At 42.1% G+C, this 19,009-nt stretch overlaps 1 protein-coding gene across 9 annotated transcripts in view; it reads left to right on the top strand.

Annotated features, from left to right (window-relative positions):
* The window catches only part of stau2 (staufen double-stranded RNA binding protein 2), a 340,608-nt gene that overhangs the window by 51,536 nt on the left and 270,063 nt on the right, over positions 1–19,009 (top strand). For all 9 annotated transcript variants that reach the window (XR_013498337.1, XR_013498339.1, XR_013498338.1 and 6 more), the window contains 2 exons: positions 6,604–6,734; positions 13,280–13,439. Coding sequence is in view for 6 of the 9 variants with exons in the window: in XM_078216313.1 (XP_078072439.1) it covers positions 6,604–6,734; positions 13,280–13,439 (291 nt within the window). In the remaining 3 variants the exon portion in view is untranslated. The remainder of the gene's footprint in view (positions 1–6,603; positions 6,735–13,279; positions 13,440–19,009) is intronic.

Below are 19,009 nucleotides of genomic sequence, written 5' to 3'. Positions count from 1 at the left end.
TGCTGGTGCCAACAGCGGTTTTCTTTGCCAGGAATCTAGTGCATAAAAATTGAAGGGGCGGGTCCCCCGATGCCAAAGCCAGCAACTTTGTTTCTTAAAGACCAGGATGCCATTTTTAAGGGCCATCAAAGTTTAAAAGTTTATTTATTAGTCACAAGCAGTTTTACATTAACACTGCAATGAAATTACTATGAAAATCCCCATGTCGCCACACTCCAACGCCTGTTCGGGTACACTGAGGGAGAATTTGCCATGGCCAAGTCATCTAACCTGCACATCTTTGGACTGTGGGAGGAAACGCACGCAGACACGGTGAGAATGTGCAAACTTCACACAGTGACCCAAGCCGGGAATTGAATCCAGATCCCTGGTGGTGTGAGGCAGCAGTGCTAACCACTGTGCCGAGTTAATATAAACCACCCCCCCCCCCCCCCCCCGCTTCCCCGACCCCCTCCCACAAACACCCCCCGCACTGCCATCTGGCACTGCACTGCATGGGCAGTCCCAGGCCATGAATGATTGCCAGGGGGCAGTGCTGGGGGCGATGCCCAGGATGATCTAAGGTGAGTTGGGGGGGGGCGGGGAGAGAGGAGGTGTGGGGTGGGGGGATAATCAGGCATAGAGACTTACTAATGCCTTCCAATTTATTAAAATGGGGTTTCTGACATTGAACACACCAGGATTCCCATGACATCGCTGGCAGTGGGTGGGGACAGTTGCAACTTCCCGATGACATAAAATGCGGTTTAGGACTCGGGAAACTTTCTGCTCCCATGATCAAACTGGCCCGTGAAGAACAGGAGCAGAAAATATTTCCCTTGTCAATATAATAGAGTAGGTTTTACAGTGTGCAATATCTGATAAGCCATGACATATTAGAAAATTGGCCACCATTCCATTGTTCCTATTTGGTCCCCATTAATGCGTGGGTGTTTTGCATGTCTAGAATTTTGTTGTTCCTCAACAGATGTTATAATTGGCACCTCATTTGTATACCATTTCAATGATATCAGACCAGTTGGCAGTTTTTCTCCTGTACTTCCACCAGTCCGAGGTCAGGGGCTGCTTAAATTCCAATAAATTAAACATTTTAGCCATTACCATTGAGGAAGCATTATAGATTGGGACTTTGAAACTCTGAAGTTGTACTTAATGTGAAGCTTATCAGAAAAGGTTTTGTCAATTTGTAAAAGTGTGTATAACTGTAGTAGTTTTGAACTGTGCAACTGAAGAAAGGCATCATGCATGCACCATGCCATTTGTCCAGAGGAGGAGGACATTGACTGAGTGACAAAAGGGAGACCTTTCAGGGAATCAACAATGTCTGGCAACATCATGAGGAGACAACAAGAATACATTGCAAGGTTTATCTGCCCCAGTGGACATTTTCATAGCTGTCAAGCGGAACAGCACATATTTTGACAAAGTTTCTTGAGAAATAGCGAGTGAAATCCATAGTCCTCTCAGAGCAATTGTGAAGTCTCATTGCAGAACCTGCACCTCGTCTCCTGTCAGTGACCACATCTCTGAACTTCTTTTGCAGCATATTCAAGAGAATTGGACAAATACCTGAACTAAAATTTGATAGAGCTTTATGGATAGTATCACGGGAAATTATGTTCCCTAGACACTAGGAGAGGCCAGATTGACTGTAAAATAGACTCCTAGTCAGGGGAAGGCGATGGCCTAGTGGTATAATCACTAGACTATTAATCTAGAAACTCAGCTAATGTTCTGGGGACCAGGGTTCAAATCCCACCACGACAGATAGTGGAATTTGAATTCAATAAAAATTAGCTGGAATTAAGAATCTACTGATGACCATGAAACCATTGTTGATTGTCAGAAAAATCTGTCTAGTTCATTAATGTCCTTAGGGAATGAGATCTGCCGCCCTTTAGGGAATGAAATCTGCCATCCTTACCTGGTTTGGCCTACATGTGACTCAGAGCCACCACAATGTGGTTGACTCTCAACTGTCCTCTGGCAACTAGGGATCGGCAATAAATGCTGGCCAACCAGTAATGACCCACGAATGAATAAAAGAAACACCGGAAATGCTTAGCAGGTCAGGGCAGCAGCTGTGGAGAGAGAAACTGTAAACGTTTCAGGTTTGTGGGCCATTGTTAGAACTGGAAAGCGCTACAATGCAACAGGTTTTTTAGCAAATAGGGATTGTGGGGAGGAGAGGATAGAACAAAAAGGAAGGTGATAGGGTGGAAGGCAGGAGTGATTAAATGACAAAGGGAGTTATGGTGCACGGCCAAAGAGGGTGATGATGAGATGAGCAAAGAAACAAATGGTGGATTAGAGGAAATGTAATTTTATCAACTCTTAGATACCAGTGCCCCTCCCACAGTGCTGTTAGGGAGAGAGTTCCAGGATTTTGACCTAGCGACAATGAAGGAACGGTGATATATTTCCAAATCAGGATGGTGTGTGGCTTGGAGGGGAACTTCCAGGTATTCCAATGCATCTGCTGCCCATGTCTTTCTAGACGATAGCAGTCGTGCGCTTGGCAGGTGCAGTTTAAGGAGCCTTGGTGAGTTCCTGCAGTGCATCTTGTAGATGGTACACATTGCTACCATTGTACGTCAGTGGTGGAGGGAGCAAATGTTTGTGGATAGAGTGTCAATCAAGTTGGTTGCTTTGTTGTGGTTGGTGTTGAGCTTTTTGGGTGTTGTTGGAGCTGCATTCATCCAGGCCAGTGGAGAATATTACATCACACTCCCGACTAATGCCTTGTAGATAACTGAGAGGCTCTGGGGAATCAGGAGGTGAGTTACTCACTGCAGGATTCCCAGCTTCAGATCTGCTCTGGTAGCCACAGTATTTATATTGCTAGTTCAGTTTAGTTTCTGGTCAATGGTTCGATTCCCGGCTCGGGTCACTGTCTGTGTGGAGTTTGCACATTCTCCTCGTGTCTGCGTGGGTTTCCTCCGGGTGCTCCGGTTTCCTCCCACAGTCCAAAGATGTGTGGGTTAGGTTGATTGGCCAGGTTAAAAATTGCCCCTTAGAATCCTAAAATGCGTAGGTTAGAGGGATTAGCGGGTAAATATGTGGGAGTCGGGCCTGGGTGGGATTGTGGTCGGTGCAGACTCGATGGGCCGAATGGCCTCCTTCTGCACTGTAGGGTTTCTATGAATGGTAACCCTCAAGATGCTGATAGTGGGGAATTCAGCAATGATAATGCCATTGAACGTCAAGGAGCAATGGATAGACTCTCTTGTTGGAGATGGTCATTGCCTGGCATTTGTGTGGTACAAATGTTACTTGCCACTTGTTAGCCCAAGACTGGATATTGTCCAGGTCTTGCTCAATTTGGACATGGACTGCTTCAGTATCTGAGTCATTATGAATGGTGCTGAACATTGTGCAATCATCAGTCTACATTCCCACTTCTGATCTTATGAAGGTCATTGATGAAGCAACTGAAGATAGTTGGGCCTAGGATACTACTGTGAAGACCTCCTGCAGTGATGTCCTGGAATTACGATAATTAGCCTCCAACCACCACAACCATCTTCCTTTGTGCCAGGTATGACTCTGACCAGAAGAGGCTTTTCTCCCTGTTTCCCATTGATTCCAGTTCTGCTAGGGCGCCTTGATGCCATATTCAGTCAAATGCTGCCTTGATATCATGGGCAGTTATTCTCACCCCATCTTTGGAATTCAACTGATTTGTCCATGTTTGAACTGAGGTAGTAACAAGGTCAGGAGCTGAGTGACCCAGGAGGAATCCAAACGGAGCATCAGTGAGCAGACTATTGCTAAGCAAGTAACGATGACCCCTTCTGTCACTTTACTGATGATCGAAAGTGTTCTGATGGATTAGTAATTGGCTGGGTTGGATTTGTCCTGCTTTATGTATGCAGGACATACTTAGGCAATTTTCCATACTGCCAGTTAGATGCTAATGCTTGTAGCTGTACTGGAACAGCTTGGCTAGGGGCGCAGCAAGTTGTGGAGCACAAGTCTTAAGCACTATTTCTGGGATATTGTCATGGCCCATAGCCTTTGCAGTATCCAGTTCTTTCAGCCGTTTCTTGATAGCATGTGGAGTGAATTGAATTGGCTGAACACTGGCACCTGTGATGCTCCCAACCTCCGATCATCCACTAGGCACTTCTGGCTGAAGATTTTTGCAACTGCTTTAGTTTTTCATCACTCACAACTGGAAATGGCAAGACTGCAGAGTTTAGGTCTGATTCGTTGGTGTGGAATTGCATAGCTCTGTCTATTACTTCATGCTAATGCTGTTGGCATGGAAGCAGTCCTGTGCTGTAGCTTCATCAGGTTGAAGATAACTCACCAACTTTCAGGTATGTCTGGTGTTGCTCCCGGCATGCCTTCCTGCACTCTTCATTAAACTAGGTCTGATCCCCTGGCTTGGTGGAAATGGTAGAGTGGGGGATATGCCGGGCCAATAGATTAGAATTGTCGTTGAATACACTTGTGCTGCTGCTGATAGCCCACAGTGCCTCTTGAATGCCCGGCCTTGAGTTGCTAGATCTGCTTGAAATCGGTCCCATTTAGCATGGTGGTGGTGCAACACCACACGCTGGAGTCTGTTTTCGCTGGGTTTTGTAAACCTATGTTAAGGAAAGACTGGCTTCCTCCTTTACTCAATGAATGATCAGCAAATTGCATCAACTTGGATTTGGCAGCACTGCAGAAGTTTGATCTTATCTGCTGTTTGCAGAATTGCTTTAGCTCTATCTATAACATGTTGCTTCTTCTGCTTAGCATTCATAGTCCTGTTTTGTGAGTTCACCAGATTGGCATCTAAGTTTTAGATATACCTGGTGTTGCTCCTGGCATGCCCTCCCACACTCCACATTGAAAATCACAGATTGTGGTGGAGTATAATTCAGCTGCAGCTGATAGCCGACAGCGCCTCATAGATGCCTGTTCGAGCACCTGGATTTGTTCTGAATCTATCCCATTTAGCATGGTAGTTGCGCTACACACCAGTATGAAAATGGGATTTCCTCTCCTCATTTACTGTGCGATTGTCACTACTACCAATACAGTCATTGGCAGATGCCTTTGTGACAGCTAGATTGGTAAGGAGAAGGTCAGGTAGGTTTTTCCCTCTTGTTGGCTCTCTCACCACTTGCTACAGGCTCAGTCTGGCAGATATGTCCTTCAGGATTTGGCCAGTTTAGTCAGAAGTTGTGTTACCAACCACCCTTGGTGATGGGCATTGAAGACGTCCAACCGGTGTACATTCTGTGCCCTTCCGAACCTCAATAAGTCTCCCAAATGGTGTTCAACATGAAAAAGTGCTAATTCATCAGTTGAGGGAAGGCACTAGGTGGTGATCAGCAGGTTTCCTTGTCTTTGTTTGACTTGATGCCATGAAGCTTCGTAGGATCCAGAATAAAAGTTAAGGACTCCAAAGGCCAATTCCTCCTACCTGTGTACACTGTCCAACCATCTCTGGTGGGTCAGGAGACAGGCCGTAATTGGGAATGGTGATGGAAGGTCTGGATCATTGGCTGTAAGATATGGTTCGGTGAGCATGACATATATCAGGCTATTGTCTGACTACACTCTGGGGTAACTCATCACTTTTTGCACAAGAACTCAGATGTTAGTGAGGTGGTCGTCTGGGCGAGATGTGTCTGTATCATTTCCAGTGTCTAGGTCAATGCCAGGTGATCTGTCTGGTTTTGTTCTTATTCGACTTATCTGAATTGGAACTTGCTCGGCTATTTCAGGAGGTGGGTAAGAGTCACATTGCTGTGGTTCTGAAGTTACATGTGGGCCAAAACAAGCAAAGATGGAAGATTTTTCTTCCTGAAGGACAGCAGTGAACTAGATGGATCTTTACGTCAGTCTGATAGTTTCACGGTTATCATTATTGAGATTAGCTTTTATTTTTATTCCAGATTTATTAATTAATTGAATTTAAAGTCCCCTTGTTGCCAATGGAAGATCTGAACTCATCTATTTGGAGCATTAGTCCGGATATTTGGGTTTCTTGTCCAATACGGCTTCCATCCCCTAAACTAGATGATACCATGTCATCTCATTTAAAACCTGCATGTGAAACCATTCATTTTGAGGGGAGAAAAGTTTTGTTAATTTTATTCTTACTTATTTTCATAACCTGGCTTTTGATTTATGGTTTAGGGCTGAGTATCTGAGGAAATGCTGCTTTAATTAACTTTTATCAGCTGTCTATTGATTACAGTTCACTGAAATAATTTAAATGGCATATTAAGTTTTTCATATGTGTTCTGGGGATGTGGGCATCAATGTCAAAGAAATATTTAATGCCTGTCCTGATGGCATTAAGAGTCAGCCACATGATGTACAACTGGAGGCCAAGTAAGGATGGCAAGATCCCTCCCTTGAAATTGATAAGTGAACCAGTTAGGTTTTTAAACAATCCAGCAGTTTCTATGCTTATTTTCTGGACCAGAATTGTACACTGTGTTCTAGATGAGGTTTAACCAAGGTCGGTACAGCATTAAGTCAAAGTAACTGAAGTATGAGATGAGTCAAATTTTGTTGAAAATTGGATATATGGATATTTATTTTCTTCAACTCTGGGCATTGTTATGTGGTGTATTTTCTTAAATGTGTTGGTTGCAGTTTCTTTCCAGGATAACATGGCAAACCCCAAAGAGAAAACTCCAATGTGCCTGGTGAATGAGTTAGCCCGTTTCAACAGAATCCAGCCCCAATACAAGCTTCTGAATGAAAGAGGGCCTGCCCATGCCAAGGTAATAGTTGAATAGCAATTTTTCAAACCTTTTTAAAAGGTTGCTATAATAATTTTTGTGGCATTACTTCTCTTTATATTGATTTAGAAATATTGCTGGAAAGAGAGATGTGTTACTGAAGTTTTTGGTCTTGCACTCATCAAGATGCAAGAATATCAAATTTCAAATTTATACTTCAGGAGAAAAAGGTACTGATTAGTTGACAAGTCAATTCTGATTGGCTGAGGCAGTACCATGATGAAAGCAATGGGGAACTATCGACTGCTCAAGCTCTTGGGTAATTCAGAAACATCCGTATAGTGCGCAAGAAACAATACTCTTCATTGTATGCTAATACACGTGACAATAATAAATCAAATCAAATTGTAAGGTTGGAATATATTACTTTTGTTTGTTGAGAATGGGTCCCTAATGTATGAAGCATAAATAAGCCATATTACGAGCCCGATTGATCCTTTCAGTGAAAAATACCACTTGTGTAGCCACTACATAGTAGCAGCGAATGACCTGTTAACCTGTTGTTCACATTTTGAGATACGTTGCCTTTCCAGGGTATTTTGAGGTGGACTAGGCACTTTTCATCTGCTCTGTCAGTTTTGAAAATGACAGCCTTTGGCTGTCAGTCCAAAAAGACGTTCTGCCTATCACACAATTGAACAATGTTGTGCATGAATTTTAGGGCTGGTGCAATGCTAGGTATGCAATTAAGTGTGCAAAGAATCCTTAAATGCAGCTGCAGATTGAAAGATCGCGAGCATATCTTATACCTATCAGAAATATGTGGAGTGTCAGAGGTTTGGGCTCCACTCCAGCCTTCCACAGCTTCCATCCAGAGCTTGATAACGATGAGTCCTTATCAAGTTGTAGTCCCGTTATTTAAGAAGGGTAGGAAGGATAACCCGGGAAATTATAGGCCGGTGAGCTTGACGTCCGTGGTAGGGAAGTTGTTGGAGCGGATTCTTAGAGATAGGATGCATGCGCATTTAGAAAGGAATAAACTCATTAACGTTGGTCAGCATGGTTTTGTGAGAGGGAGGTCATGCCTCACTAACCTGGTGGAGTTTTTTGAAGAAGTGATTAGAATGGTTGACGAGGGAAGGGCCGTGGATGTCGTCTATATGGACTTTAGTAAAGCGTTTGACAAAGTACCTCATAGTTGGTTGGTGCAAAAGGTTGGATTTCATGGGATAAAGGGGGAGGTGGCTAGATGGGTGGAGAACTGGCTTGGTCACAGAAGACAGAGGGTGCTAGTGGAAGGGTCTTTTTCCAGCTGGAGGCCTGTGACTAGTGGTGTTCCGCAGGGCTCTGTATTGGGACCTCTGCTGTTTGTGATTTATATAAACGATCTGGAAGAAGGTGTAACTGGGGTGATCAGTAAATTTGCGGACGACACGAAATTGGCTGCACTTGCAGATAGTGAGGAACATTGTCAGAGGCTACAGATAGATATAGATAGGCTGGAAATTTGGGCAAAGAAATGGCAGATGGAGTTCAATCCAGATAAATGCAAAGTGATGCATTTTGGTAGAGCTAATGTAGGGGGGAGCTATACGATAAATGGCAGAACCATAAAGGGTGTAGATACGTAGAGGGACCTGGGTGTACAAGTCCACAGATCCTTGAAGGTGACGTCACAGGTGGAGAAGGTGGTGAAGAAGGAATGTGGCATGCTTGCCTTTATAGGACGGGGCATAGAGTATAAAAGTTGGGTCTGATGTTGCAGACGTATAGAACGTTGGTTCGGCCGCATTTGGAATACTGCGTCCAGTTCTGGTCGCCACACTACCAGAAGGACGTGGAGGCTTTAGAGAGAGTGCAGAGGAGGTTTACCAGGATGTTGCCTGGCATGGAGGGGATTAGTTATGATCAGAGATTGGGTAAACTGGGGTTGTTCTCACTGGAAAGACGGAGGATGAGGGGAGACCTAATAGAGGTGTATAAAATTATGAAAGGCGTAGATAGGGTGAATGGTGGGAAGCTTTTTCCCAGGTCGGTGGTGACGTTCACGAGGGGTCATAGGTTCAAGGTGAAGGGGGGGAGGTTTAACACGGATATCAGAAGGACATATTTTACACAGAGGGTGGTGGGGGCCTGGAATGCGCTGCCAGGCAAGGTGGTGGAGGCGGGCACACTGGGAACGTTTAAGTCTTATCTAGATAGCCACATGAACGGAGTGGGAATGAGGGATACAAAAGAATAGTCTAGTTTGGACCAGTGAACAGCGCGGGCCTGGAGGGCCGAAGGGCCTGTTCCTGTGCTGTATTGTTCTTTGTTTGTTCTTAAGTTCTTCTCACAAGCACTGCGAGGTTTTCCATTGTCCTGGCTTGTAATTCAAGGGTCATCGAATGCATTTTAGAATTGATTCCTGTTAAACAATAGAAAACAATTTTTATTTTAGCAAATCTAGCAAGAAAAGGAAAAACAATAATTTGGATAAAACAACAGCTGCAAAATCAGATCTGCAAAGTAACTTTTAAAAATTTAATACAGATTTAAAAGAGGTTCACTAAAAATCAAAGCAAAGCAGAAATAAAATGCAAAAAATGTAAAATTGCAAAAATTAGTTATTGCAGGTTTAAGGCCTACACTAGAAGTGACATACATTCATATGTAGGAACCTGCACTCTGCAAACAAAAGGAATATTTCAAGCTAGATGCCTTGTTTGAATTACACAAGAGCTTGGGGAGCCGATTGTTCCCTGTTGCTTTCTTCGTGGCAATGTCTCAGTCAAGCAGTGCTGACTAGTCAACCAGTCAGTACCCTTTTCTATTGTAGTATAAAAATGTTGCATTCGTTTGAAATATAGCATTTGTCCTGATGAGTGCAGGGTGAAAAGCTTCTGCAACATGTCTTCCTTTTCAGCAATATTCAGGTTCTCTGCTATCAAGCGACAATTTAGAAAGTCATACTCATGCTCTCCAGTCATGATAACAGGCTTTTTATAAGCCTGTTATCATGATCTTGATGCCTTTGTTTAATAACTTAAGAGTGAAGATGAAATAATCTTGACGTCTAGGTGGTCTTGTAAAATAAATGAGTGCATTAATGTAAAGTATGTGTATATTTGTATGATCTGATATTTCTCAAATTAACTATGCTATTATTTGTGAATAGATGCTTGACTTTGTCATGGAAGTATAGATTTTTGGATGATTATGCTTTCCTAGCTTTTCCATTTTTTTCCCTCCCCTTAAGTTCAATTAAGTATGCATCAGTTTGTAAAATATATTAAACGTATTCTCCACTTCTCCCCAGAAAAGCAGTGATCTTTTAAGTCAGGACAAACTGTCCAGTTGTATACAATCTTTGCTGCTTCAAACATTAGATAATTTGTCTCACGTTCCTTTAATTGGATGCTGTCTTTGTCACTGTGTGTAGCTTTAAATCATTCAACATTATCTTTGAGGATTAAAAAGCAAGCTGGATCCACTCTGGATGCTGGAAGTCTGAGATAAAGCAGATAAAGCAGAAAAAGCTGAATACTCAGCAGGTCTGGCAGTATCTGGAGAGAGAAACAGAGTCAATGGGTGGAATTTTCCACTTTTGAAATAAGTGCTGTTATGAGTGGGTTCCGCAGCATATTGCTCGCTGGTTGGAGTGGTGGGAATTTGTGCCTGATTTCGCACTCGGAAATGAATTAATTATGCATAGGTGAGTATCTCTCTACAGCACTTCATCAAATACCTTCTGGGAATCTAAGTACCGTACATCCTCTAGTTCCCCTTTATCCACAGCTTACATCTTCAAAGAACTCCGATAAATCGTGGGAATCATAGCGGGTGAGACAGAAAATTCGGCGGACCATTTAAAGGTCCATTGAGCTTGGGTGGGAATTTCCGGTCTTGGGGCACACATGGCTGGAAAATCTGGCCCATGATTTCCAAAACAATAACCTTGATAATCTTGAATTTTTCTAATGCCCTTTAACACCTTTAATAATTGCTCCTAACATTTTCTCTCTGACAAATGTTAAACTAACTGGCCTGTAGTTTCCTGCTTTCTGTCTTGCTCCATTTTTGAATAAAGGAGTTGCATTTGCTATTTTCCAATCTAATGGAACCTTCCTCGAATCTAGGGAATTTGGAAAATTGAAAACAACACATCAGCCATCTCTCTCACCACTCCTTCTTAGATCCTTTGATGAAGTCCATCAGCACCCAGGGACATGTCAGGACGCAGCTCCAACGATTTACTGTATTGTGTTTGTAATTCTCCTGCATTCCTCCTGTCTTTCTATTTTCCATTATTGATTCTGAGACCCACTTTCCTAGAACCAGCACTCACTTTGTTAACACTTTTTAAAATACCTACTGAAATTCTTACCATCTGTCTTTATATTTCTAGCTCACTTTCTCTGCTACTCTAATTTTTCCTTCCTTATCAATCTTTTAGCCATTCTTTGCTGTTTTTTATATTCAGTCCAATCTTCTGACCTGCCGCCAATCTTTGCATAATTATGCACTTTTTCTATAAGTTTGATTTTTAACTTTTTTAGTTAACAACAGATGGTGGATCCTCCCTTGGAACTTTTCTTTCTCATTGGAGTGTATCTATTCTGTGTATTCTGAAATATCCCCTTAAATGTCTGTCACTACATCTTTGTGGACCTATTCCTTAACCTAAATTGGGAGTGAAAGCTGTTTCAGTTGAATTTCACTATGTGCCTGGTTGGTGACTTGATGGTGACATTGGTGCAATCAATACGCTCTGCATCCAGGGGAATCCAGCAATGAAAGTGAATCCCACTGTAATCCAAGTGCGTACCTGTGTCTATTTTTTTTAATGTGATGAGGTTTTCTGCCTCTATTAACCTTTTAGACAGTGAGTTTGAAAACTCCACCATCCTCTAAGTGAAAACTTTAGAACATAGAACTTCTCCTGAACTCTGCTTTAATTTCTCTAACAATGACTTTAAATCTATGTCCCTATGTTATTAATCTTCCTGTTAATAGAAATACATCCTTCCTATCCACTCTATCTAATAGAGTCCTTATAATTTTATACACCTCAGTTAAAACTCCACCCAGCCATCTTAATTACATGGAAAAGTATCCCAGCCTTTCCAATCTTTCAAGAAGCTAGAATTCTCCTGTCTTGACAGCATCCTTGTGAATCTCTTCTGTAACCTCTTTAGTCCGTTTACATCCTTCCTGTGCACAGTACTGTAGCTGCAGCCTAACTAGCGTTTCATGTTGTCCTAGCATAACTTCTGTATTCTTATGTTCTCGCTAGCTGGCAATCAAGGAAAATATCCTGCATGTTTCTTGACCACTTTTCCTACCTGCCCAGCTACTTTCAGGAATCTGTAGACATGCAGTCTGTTCCCCTTCATTTCTTGGAGTCCAATAATTTATTGTGTATTCCCTTGTCGTGCTCGTCATCCCCAAATATGTTATCTCAAACTTTTCCAGATTGAATTCCATTTGTCACTTTTCTCTTCACTTGACCAATCCATTTATATCTTCCTGCTTTATTCCTCACTATTAACCACATGGCCAACTTTATTATCTGCAAACTTCTTAATCATTTAGTGACTGGATCCTGGCTGGTCTGGTTTGTATTTTGTGTAAACTGTAGTGACTGGATCCTGACGGTGTGTGCTACATCTGCTGTGGTTAGTCACTGGATCCTCACTTCTGTAGTTAATATTTACTGTAGTTGACTGACTAGTGACTGCCCCCTTCCCTTCTGTACTCCGACCTCATCTTCAACAACAAATGCAAGGAGCTCATCGATTTCTTTATTTATAAGATTACAACAGTCTCCTGACTCAGAGGTGAGAGTACTATTAACCAAACCAAATTAACTCTGATAAAAATATTAAAATAGTGGGAAAAAATTCAATATGGCTTTAGGAATTTTAAGAATTTAAGATATTCAACAGTGCAATTCCTCAGCTAAATACTGTTTCTGGCCCTATGTTACCCCATCTAATGTTGAAATCCATTTCATGCATTGTCACCTTCAGACTCAGCTATTCCAGGCCGACGTGGCCAACCTCATACTTGCATTATAAAATTCAGCTTATCCAGACCCCAGTGTATGTATCTTATTCTGCACAAAATCCCACTTCCCAATCCCCTTGTACGCAATGACCTACCTTGGCAATGTCTTGAGTTTAAAATTGTCATTGGTATGTTTAAATGCCCTCAGGATCTTGTGTCTCCCTATTTCTTTCATCTCCTCTGGCCCAATCTATTTTTTTTACTCTAATCACCATTACATCCCCCTTTTCTTCACTCAAATTAGTGACGGTGCTGTCAGCTGCCCAGGCTGCATGCTGTATCTAATTATTTGTGCAGGGAATGATCAAGGACATAAATTACATTCTGTGACTATTAGTGGAAATTAACTTGTACTTTCTTTGGTTTAATTCTGTGGAATAGATAAAGAATCTTTTTATGAGAAAGGCAGATGAAAAATGTAAAATTTGGAGGCATTTTGTATAGATGTGCCCTGGCAAGATGTGTGTCAAGCTCTGATAGACTATTTAAGATGTTTAAAGAAAATAGGCATAATTGATTTTAATTTTCTTTTCATACAGATCTTTACTGTGCAATTGACTCTTGGAGATCAAACCTGGGAAGCAGAAGGAAGTAGTATTAAGAAAGCTCAACACGCTGCTGCAGCCAAAGCATTGTGTGAGACTAATCTCCCAAAGCCATGTCCACGGCCACCTAAAACTATTATGAATAATAATCCAGGTACTGGTGCATTTCATGCTAATTATTTGAATTTCATATTAGCATTAGCTAAATAAATGTATAACAACTTAAAAATATTTGCTTATAACATTGATAGAATACCAATCTTTTGATCACATTTGGTATATGCTGTAACATTCAGTCTGTGTTGGTATTTTTATGTTTCACTTGAGTCTCCTCCCACCCCTCTTCATCTAATACTATTAGCATAACCTTCTATTCCTTTTTCCCTTGTGTGTTTATCTAACTTTCCTCTTTAAATGCATCAATGCTTTAATGCCTCAAATGTAGGTCAGCCTCTGATTTCAGTAAACCATAATGGCATGTGTTTGACATTTTCATTTTTTGGACTGTGAAAATCATACAATCATGCTACAGGTCTTGTCCTTTCAGACATGTATTGTGCCTGGAGAAGGATCTGTATAATAGGTAGGTGAAGAACAGAGCAGCAGCATTGGCAAGAACTTCTTGTCTGCTATTTCCATTAGTGTTTTTATGCCTTACAAATGCATAGATGCGATAAAGGACAACAAAAGACTTGTGCTTACATAGCACATTTCATGACCACTGGAGTGATTTACAAGCAATGAAGTACTTTTGTAGTGTAGCCACCACTGTAAAGTAGGAAACGTGGTAGCCAATTTGCACAAAGCAAACTCCCACAAACAGCTATGTGATAATCTGTTCTTGTGATGCTGATTGAAGGGTGAATATTGGCCAGGACACTGGGGATAACTCCCCTGCTCTTCTTTAAAATAATGCCATGGGATCTTTTACATGCACAGTTGGGCCTTGGCTTAATGTCTTATCTGGAATATGTCACCTTCAACAGTGCAGCATTGGACTGTCAGCATTTATTTCTGTGCTCATGTCCTGGAGTGTAGGACTTGAACTCATAAATGAGAGTGCTACCGACTGAGTCATGGTTGACACAATGGAAATTTTTCCCCCCATCAGAGGCTTTGCAAGTAGAACTGCCACTGGTGGTGGCCGTAACTTGAATGAAACTACAATGAGATTTACATTTCATACATTGTAGAGTGATTCTAATAGAGATATAGCTCAAAATATGGTTTGCCATTTTGAGAACAGAAACACCTATAAAGAACTGAGTATTTTTAACAGTATTGGATGTGAATATAATGGAAACTATTTTTACATAAGGAATTTTCATTGCTTTACAGAACATCCAGTGTGACATCCTTTAGCAGAGATCAGAGTGTATTCTCACTGCATTTAACATAACTCAAACAACAAAAATAAGTTAATAAGATTTACATTAATAAGACAATTGTTAAATAAAACAACAGGCAGGAAGACTTAAATTTGAAGGGAACAAATAGTATCCATTAAGCGCACGAAATATTGACAATTTTCTGTAAACACAACTAAGAATCTGAGAAAACAGATGAGGACTCTTGATCTTTGCCTCAATCAAAAGGTTAAACTATCAGAAACGGATGATTTTATTGTGTTTCCAAGGCATTCTACTTTTATTTTAGAAGTCCATCATTTGCCATTTTTCTTTTAATCTGATTAAGAGCTGGACAGAAAACATTTTAGTGAAAGGTTTGTAAGTAACTTACATGTGTTTATAGTGATTCTAGTTTGAAGGGTAGGGGTGTGGTAATTGCTTTGATTACCTTGGGCGGATCTTAAATTCTTTGCCATTCATGAGGGTATCAAACTCTCCCCATACAAAAAGGGTTTATTGCTCCTAGTTACCCTATGCTGTGTGTGTTGGTTGGGAGGGGATGATATTCAGATCCCCTGTTTCCAGAGGGACTGGTAAACCTGAGATTAAAGTTGCCAGCCCTCCTAGATTGCTTTGGAGTCTCGAGGAATTGTGCTGATCTTCCAGGTTTTGAACTCTCCAATGGGTCTGTGGATAACAGTACAACTAGTGGCACTAAACCACACAGATCAGTATATCCAGGTTTGATTGCTAATCTGTGATAAGTTAGCTGATCTCACCAGATCATCAGTTGAGATGATAAACTTATCTTGAACATTCTTAGGCAAAGGAGCAAAATGTCAAATGGGTTACTGCTTTTCATTTAATTCAGTAGTTCCTGCTTGCATCTGTTTTTGCTCAGTAGTTGAGAGTAAGGCCAGGCTCATCTGTAATACCTTCTACACCAAAAAACTATGAATGCAAAATGCACATGATGGTGAGGGACAGGAGGCTGTAACTCTGAATGAGACAGGTAAAGGGAACAAGTAGTGGAGGAGCCTCAGACCTCGCAATTGTCGAACAGGTTTGATATGCTCACAATCTGCTTGGACAAAAGCGAGGTCTGCAAAATGGATGGGCAGGGTAGCCATGACATCATGGTACAGGATTCCATTCAAGTGGGGGAAGCGAACAAATTTGTGGCTGAGTCTAAATGGCTGTACGGCCTGCCTGGTGCCAGGATTAGAGACATTTGCTCAGGACTGGAGAGGAACTTAGAGTGGGAGGGCGAGGATCCAGTTGTTGTGGTACATGTGGATACCAATAGCATAGGCAGGACAAGGAAAGAGGTTCTGCGTAGTCAGTGTGAAGAGTTCTGTATAGTCAGTGTGAAGAGTTCTGTATAGTCAGTATAAAGAGCTAAGCACCAAGTGAAGATGTTGAACCTCAAATGTGTGTAACATACATAACAAAGCAAATGAATTGATAGCGCAAATTGAAGTAAATAAATATGATCCCATATGGAGACTGAAACTGAATATTGAAGGGTATATGACTATCAAGAAGAATAGGAAACTAGGTAAAGGTGGAGCGGTAGTACTGTTAATCAAGGATGACATTGGCACAGTGCTTAGAGATTACCTTGGTTCAGGAAATCAGGATGTAGAATTGGTTTGGGTGGAGGGATTAGGAATAGTAGGGGAAAGCAGTCACTAGCAGGCGTGGTTTATAGGCCCCCAACTGTAACCACGATGTAGGACAAAATATACAAGAAGAAAAATTGGGTATGTGAGATAAAATTTCGGCAGTAATCATGGGTGATTTTAATCTACATATAAACTGGAAAAATCAGATTGGCAGTATTAACCTGGATAAGAAGATCATAGATTGCTTTTGAGATAGTTTCTTAGAGCAGCTTGTTCTGGATCCAACCAGAGAGCAGGTTATATTAGACTTGGTATTGTGTAATGTGACAGGTGACAGAATTAATGAATTAATTATCTCAGCATAAAGACACCTCTCGGTAGCAGTGACAACAATATGATTGAATTTTTACATCCAGTCTGAAAGGGACAAAATTGGATCCAAGATTAGTATTTTAAACTTAAATAACACAACCATGAAAGCTGAGCTAGTTGAAATAAACTGGGATACTAGGCTAGAGGATAGATCAATAGAGAAGCAGTACAGACATTTAAGGGGATGTTTTAGAATACTCAGGAAAAGTATATTCCTACCTTAAAGAAAAATTCTAACAGGAGGATCCACTTCAGTGGTTAACTAAGGAAGTTAAGGTAATTATCAAATTTAAGGAAAAAGCATATAACTGCCCATAGAGGATTGGCAGGTCACATGATTGGTTAGTATGCAAAGAATGGCAGAGAATGACCAAGAAAAATAAATTTGAGGATGTGAGAATGCTAGCTAGAAATGTAAAAATGGATAATGAGTTCTACAGGTATTTAAAAAGGAAAATAGTAAGTTAAGTGAGTGACAATGAGCAGTTAATAGTAGATGATAAGGAATGGCAGATGAAATGAACAAATATTTTGCTTCTGTCTTCACTATAGAAGATATAAAATAATCCAGTAATGCCTGTAAATCAGGAGGTGGAATGGAGGGAGAAACTTGGTGAAATTACAATCATGGGGGAAACCGTATTGAGCAAACTGATAGAGTTGCAGGCTGAAAAGTCTCTGAGTCCTGATGGTCTTCCTCCTAGGGCAGGCTTGTCATTTGGGGCTACAGTTGCAATTTTTTCTCACTCAAGAGGCCGATGAACAAATTTCTGAAAGATAACATTTAGCACAACAATAAATTGAATTTTTTAAAAAGTTGAGGTATTAAGAAAATTTTAAAAATTGCTAAGCAAAAGTAAGGCAATGTCGGTAGCATTATTTTGGTAAGTTAATAAGAGTAATTAATAAAATGACCAGGTGAGAGGGTTACGTGTGTGCATTCTGACTCACTCACAGTCTCAGGGTGCTCACTCACTCACCGTCACACACTGAGTGGGTGCATGTGCATATGTTGGTGTGGGCTGGTGAGAATGAATGAGAATCTTGAGACTGAGAGTAAGGTTCACTCACTCTCCCATTTACTATCTTAAATGCTACACAAACACAATATCACTGCCACAGACTCACTCTCACTGACCCACCCACTCACTCTCACTGACCCACCCACTCACTCTCACTGACCCACCCACTCACTCTCACTGACCCACACACTCACTCTCACTGACCCACTCACTCACTCTCACTGACCCACCCACTCACTCTCACTGACCCACACACTCACTCTCACTGACCCACACACTCACTCTCACTGACCCACTCACTCACTCTCACTGACCCACACACTCACTCTCACTGACCCACCCACTCACTCTCACTGACCCACCCACTCACTCTCACTGACCCACACACTCACTCTCACTGACCCACACACTCACTCTCACTGACCCATACTCACTCTCACTGACCCACCCACTCACTCTCACTGCCACCCACTCACTCTGCCACACACTCACTCTCTCTGCCACACACTCACTCTCACTGCCACACACTCACTCTCACTGCCACACACTCATTCTCACTGCCACACACTCATTCTCACTGCCACACACTCACTCTCACTGCCACACACTCACTGCCACACACTCACTCTCACTGCCACACACTCACTCTCACTGACCCACACACTCACTCTCACTGACCAACACACTCACTCTCACTGCCACACACTCACTCTCACACACTCACTCTCCCTGACCCACACACTCACTCTCACTGCCACACACTCACTCTCACTGCCACACACTCATTCTCACTGCCACACACTCACTCTCTCTGACCCACACACTCACTCTCACTGCCACACACTCACTCTCACTGCCACACACTCACTCTCACTGACCCACACACTCACTCTCACTGACCAACACACTCACTCTCACTGCCACACACTCACTCTCACTGACCCACACACTCATTCTCACTGCCACACACTCACTCTCACTGCCACACACTCACTCTCACTGCCACACACTCACTCTCACTGACCCACACACTCACTCTCACTGCCACACACTCACTCTCACTGCCACACACTCACTCTCACTGCCACACACTCACTCTCAGTGCCACACACTCACTCTCACTGCCACACACTCACACTCACTGCCACACACTCACTCTCACAGACCCACACACTCACTCTCACTGCCACACACACTCACTTTCACTGCCACCCACTCACTCTCACTGCCACACACTCACTCTCACTGCCACACACTCACTCTCACTGCCACACACTCACTCTGACACACTCACTCTCTCTGACCCACACACTCACTCCCACTGACCCACACACTCACTGCCACACACTCACTCTC

This window comes from Mustelus asterias, chromosome 7 (assembly GCF_964213995.1).
Source record: "Mustelus asterias chromosome 7, sMusAst1.hap1.1, whole genome shotgun sequence".
NCBI lineage: Eukaryota > Metazoa > Chordata > Chondrichthyes > Carcharhiniformes > Triakidae > Mustelus > Mustelus asterias.
The sequence above is the reverse complement of the archived record's forward strand: the minus strand, read 5'-3'. Positions and strand labels throughout refer to the sequence as shown.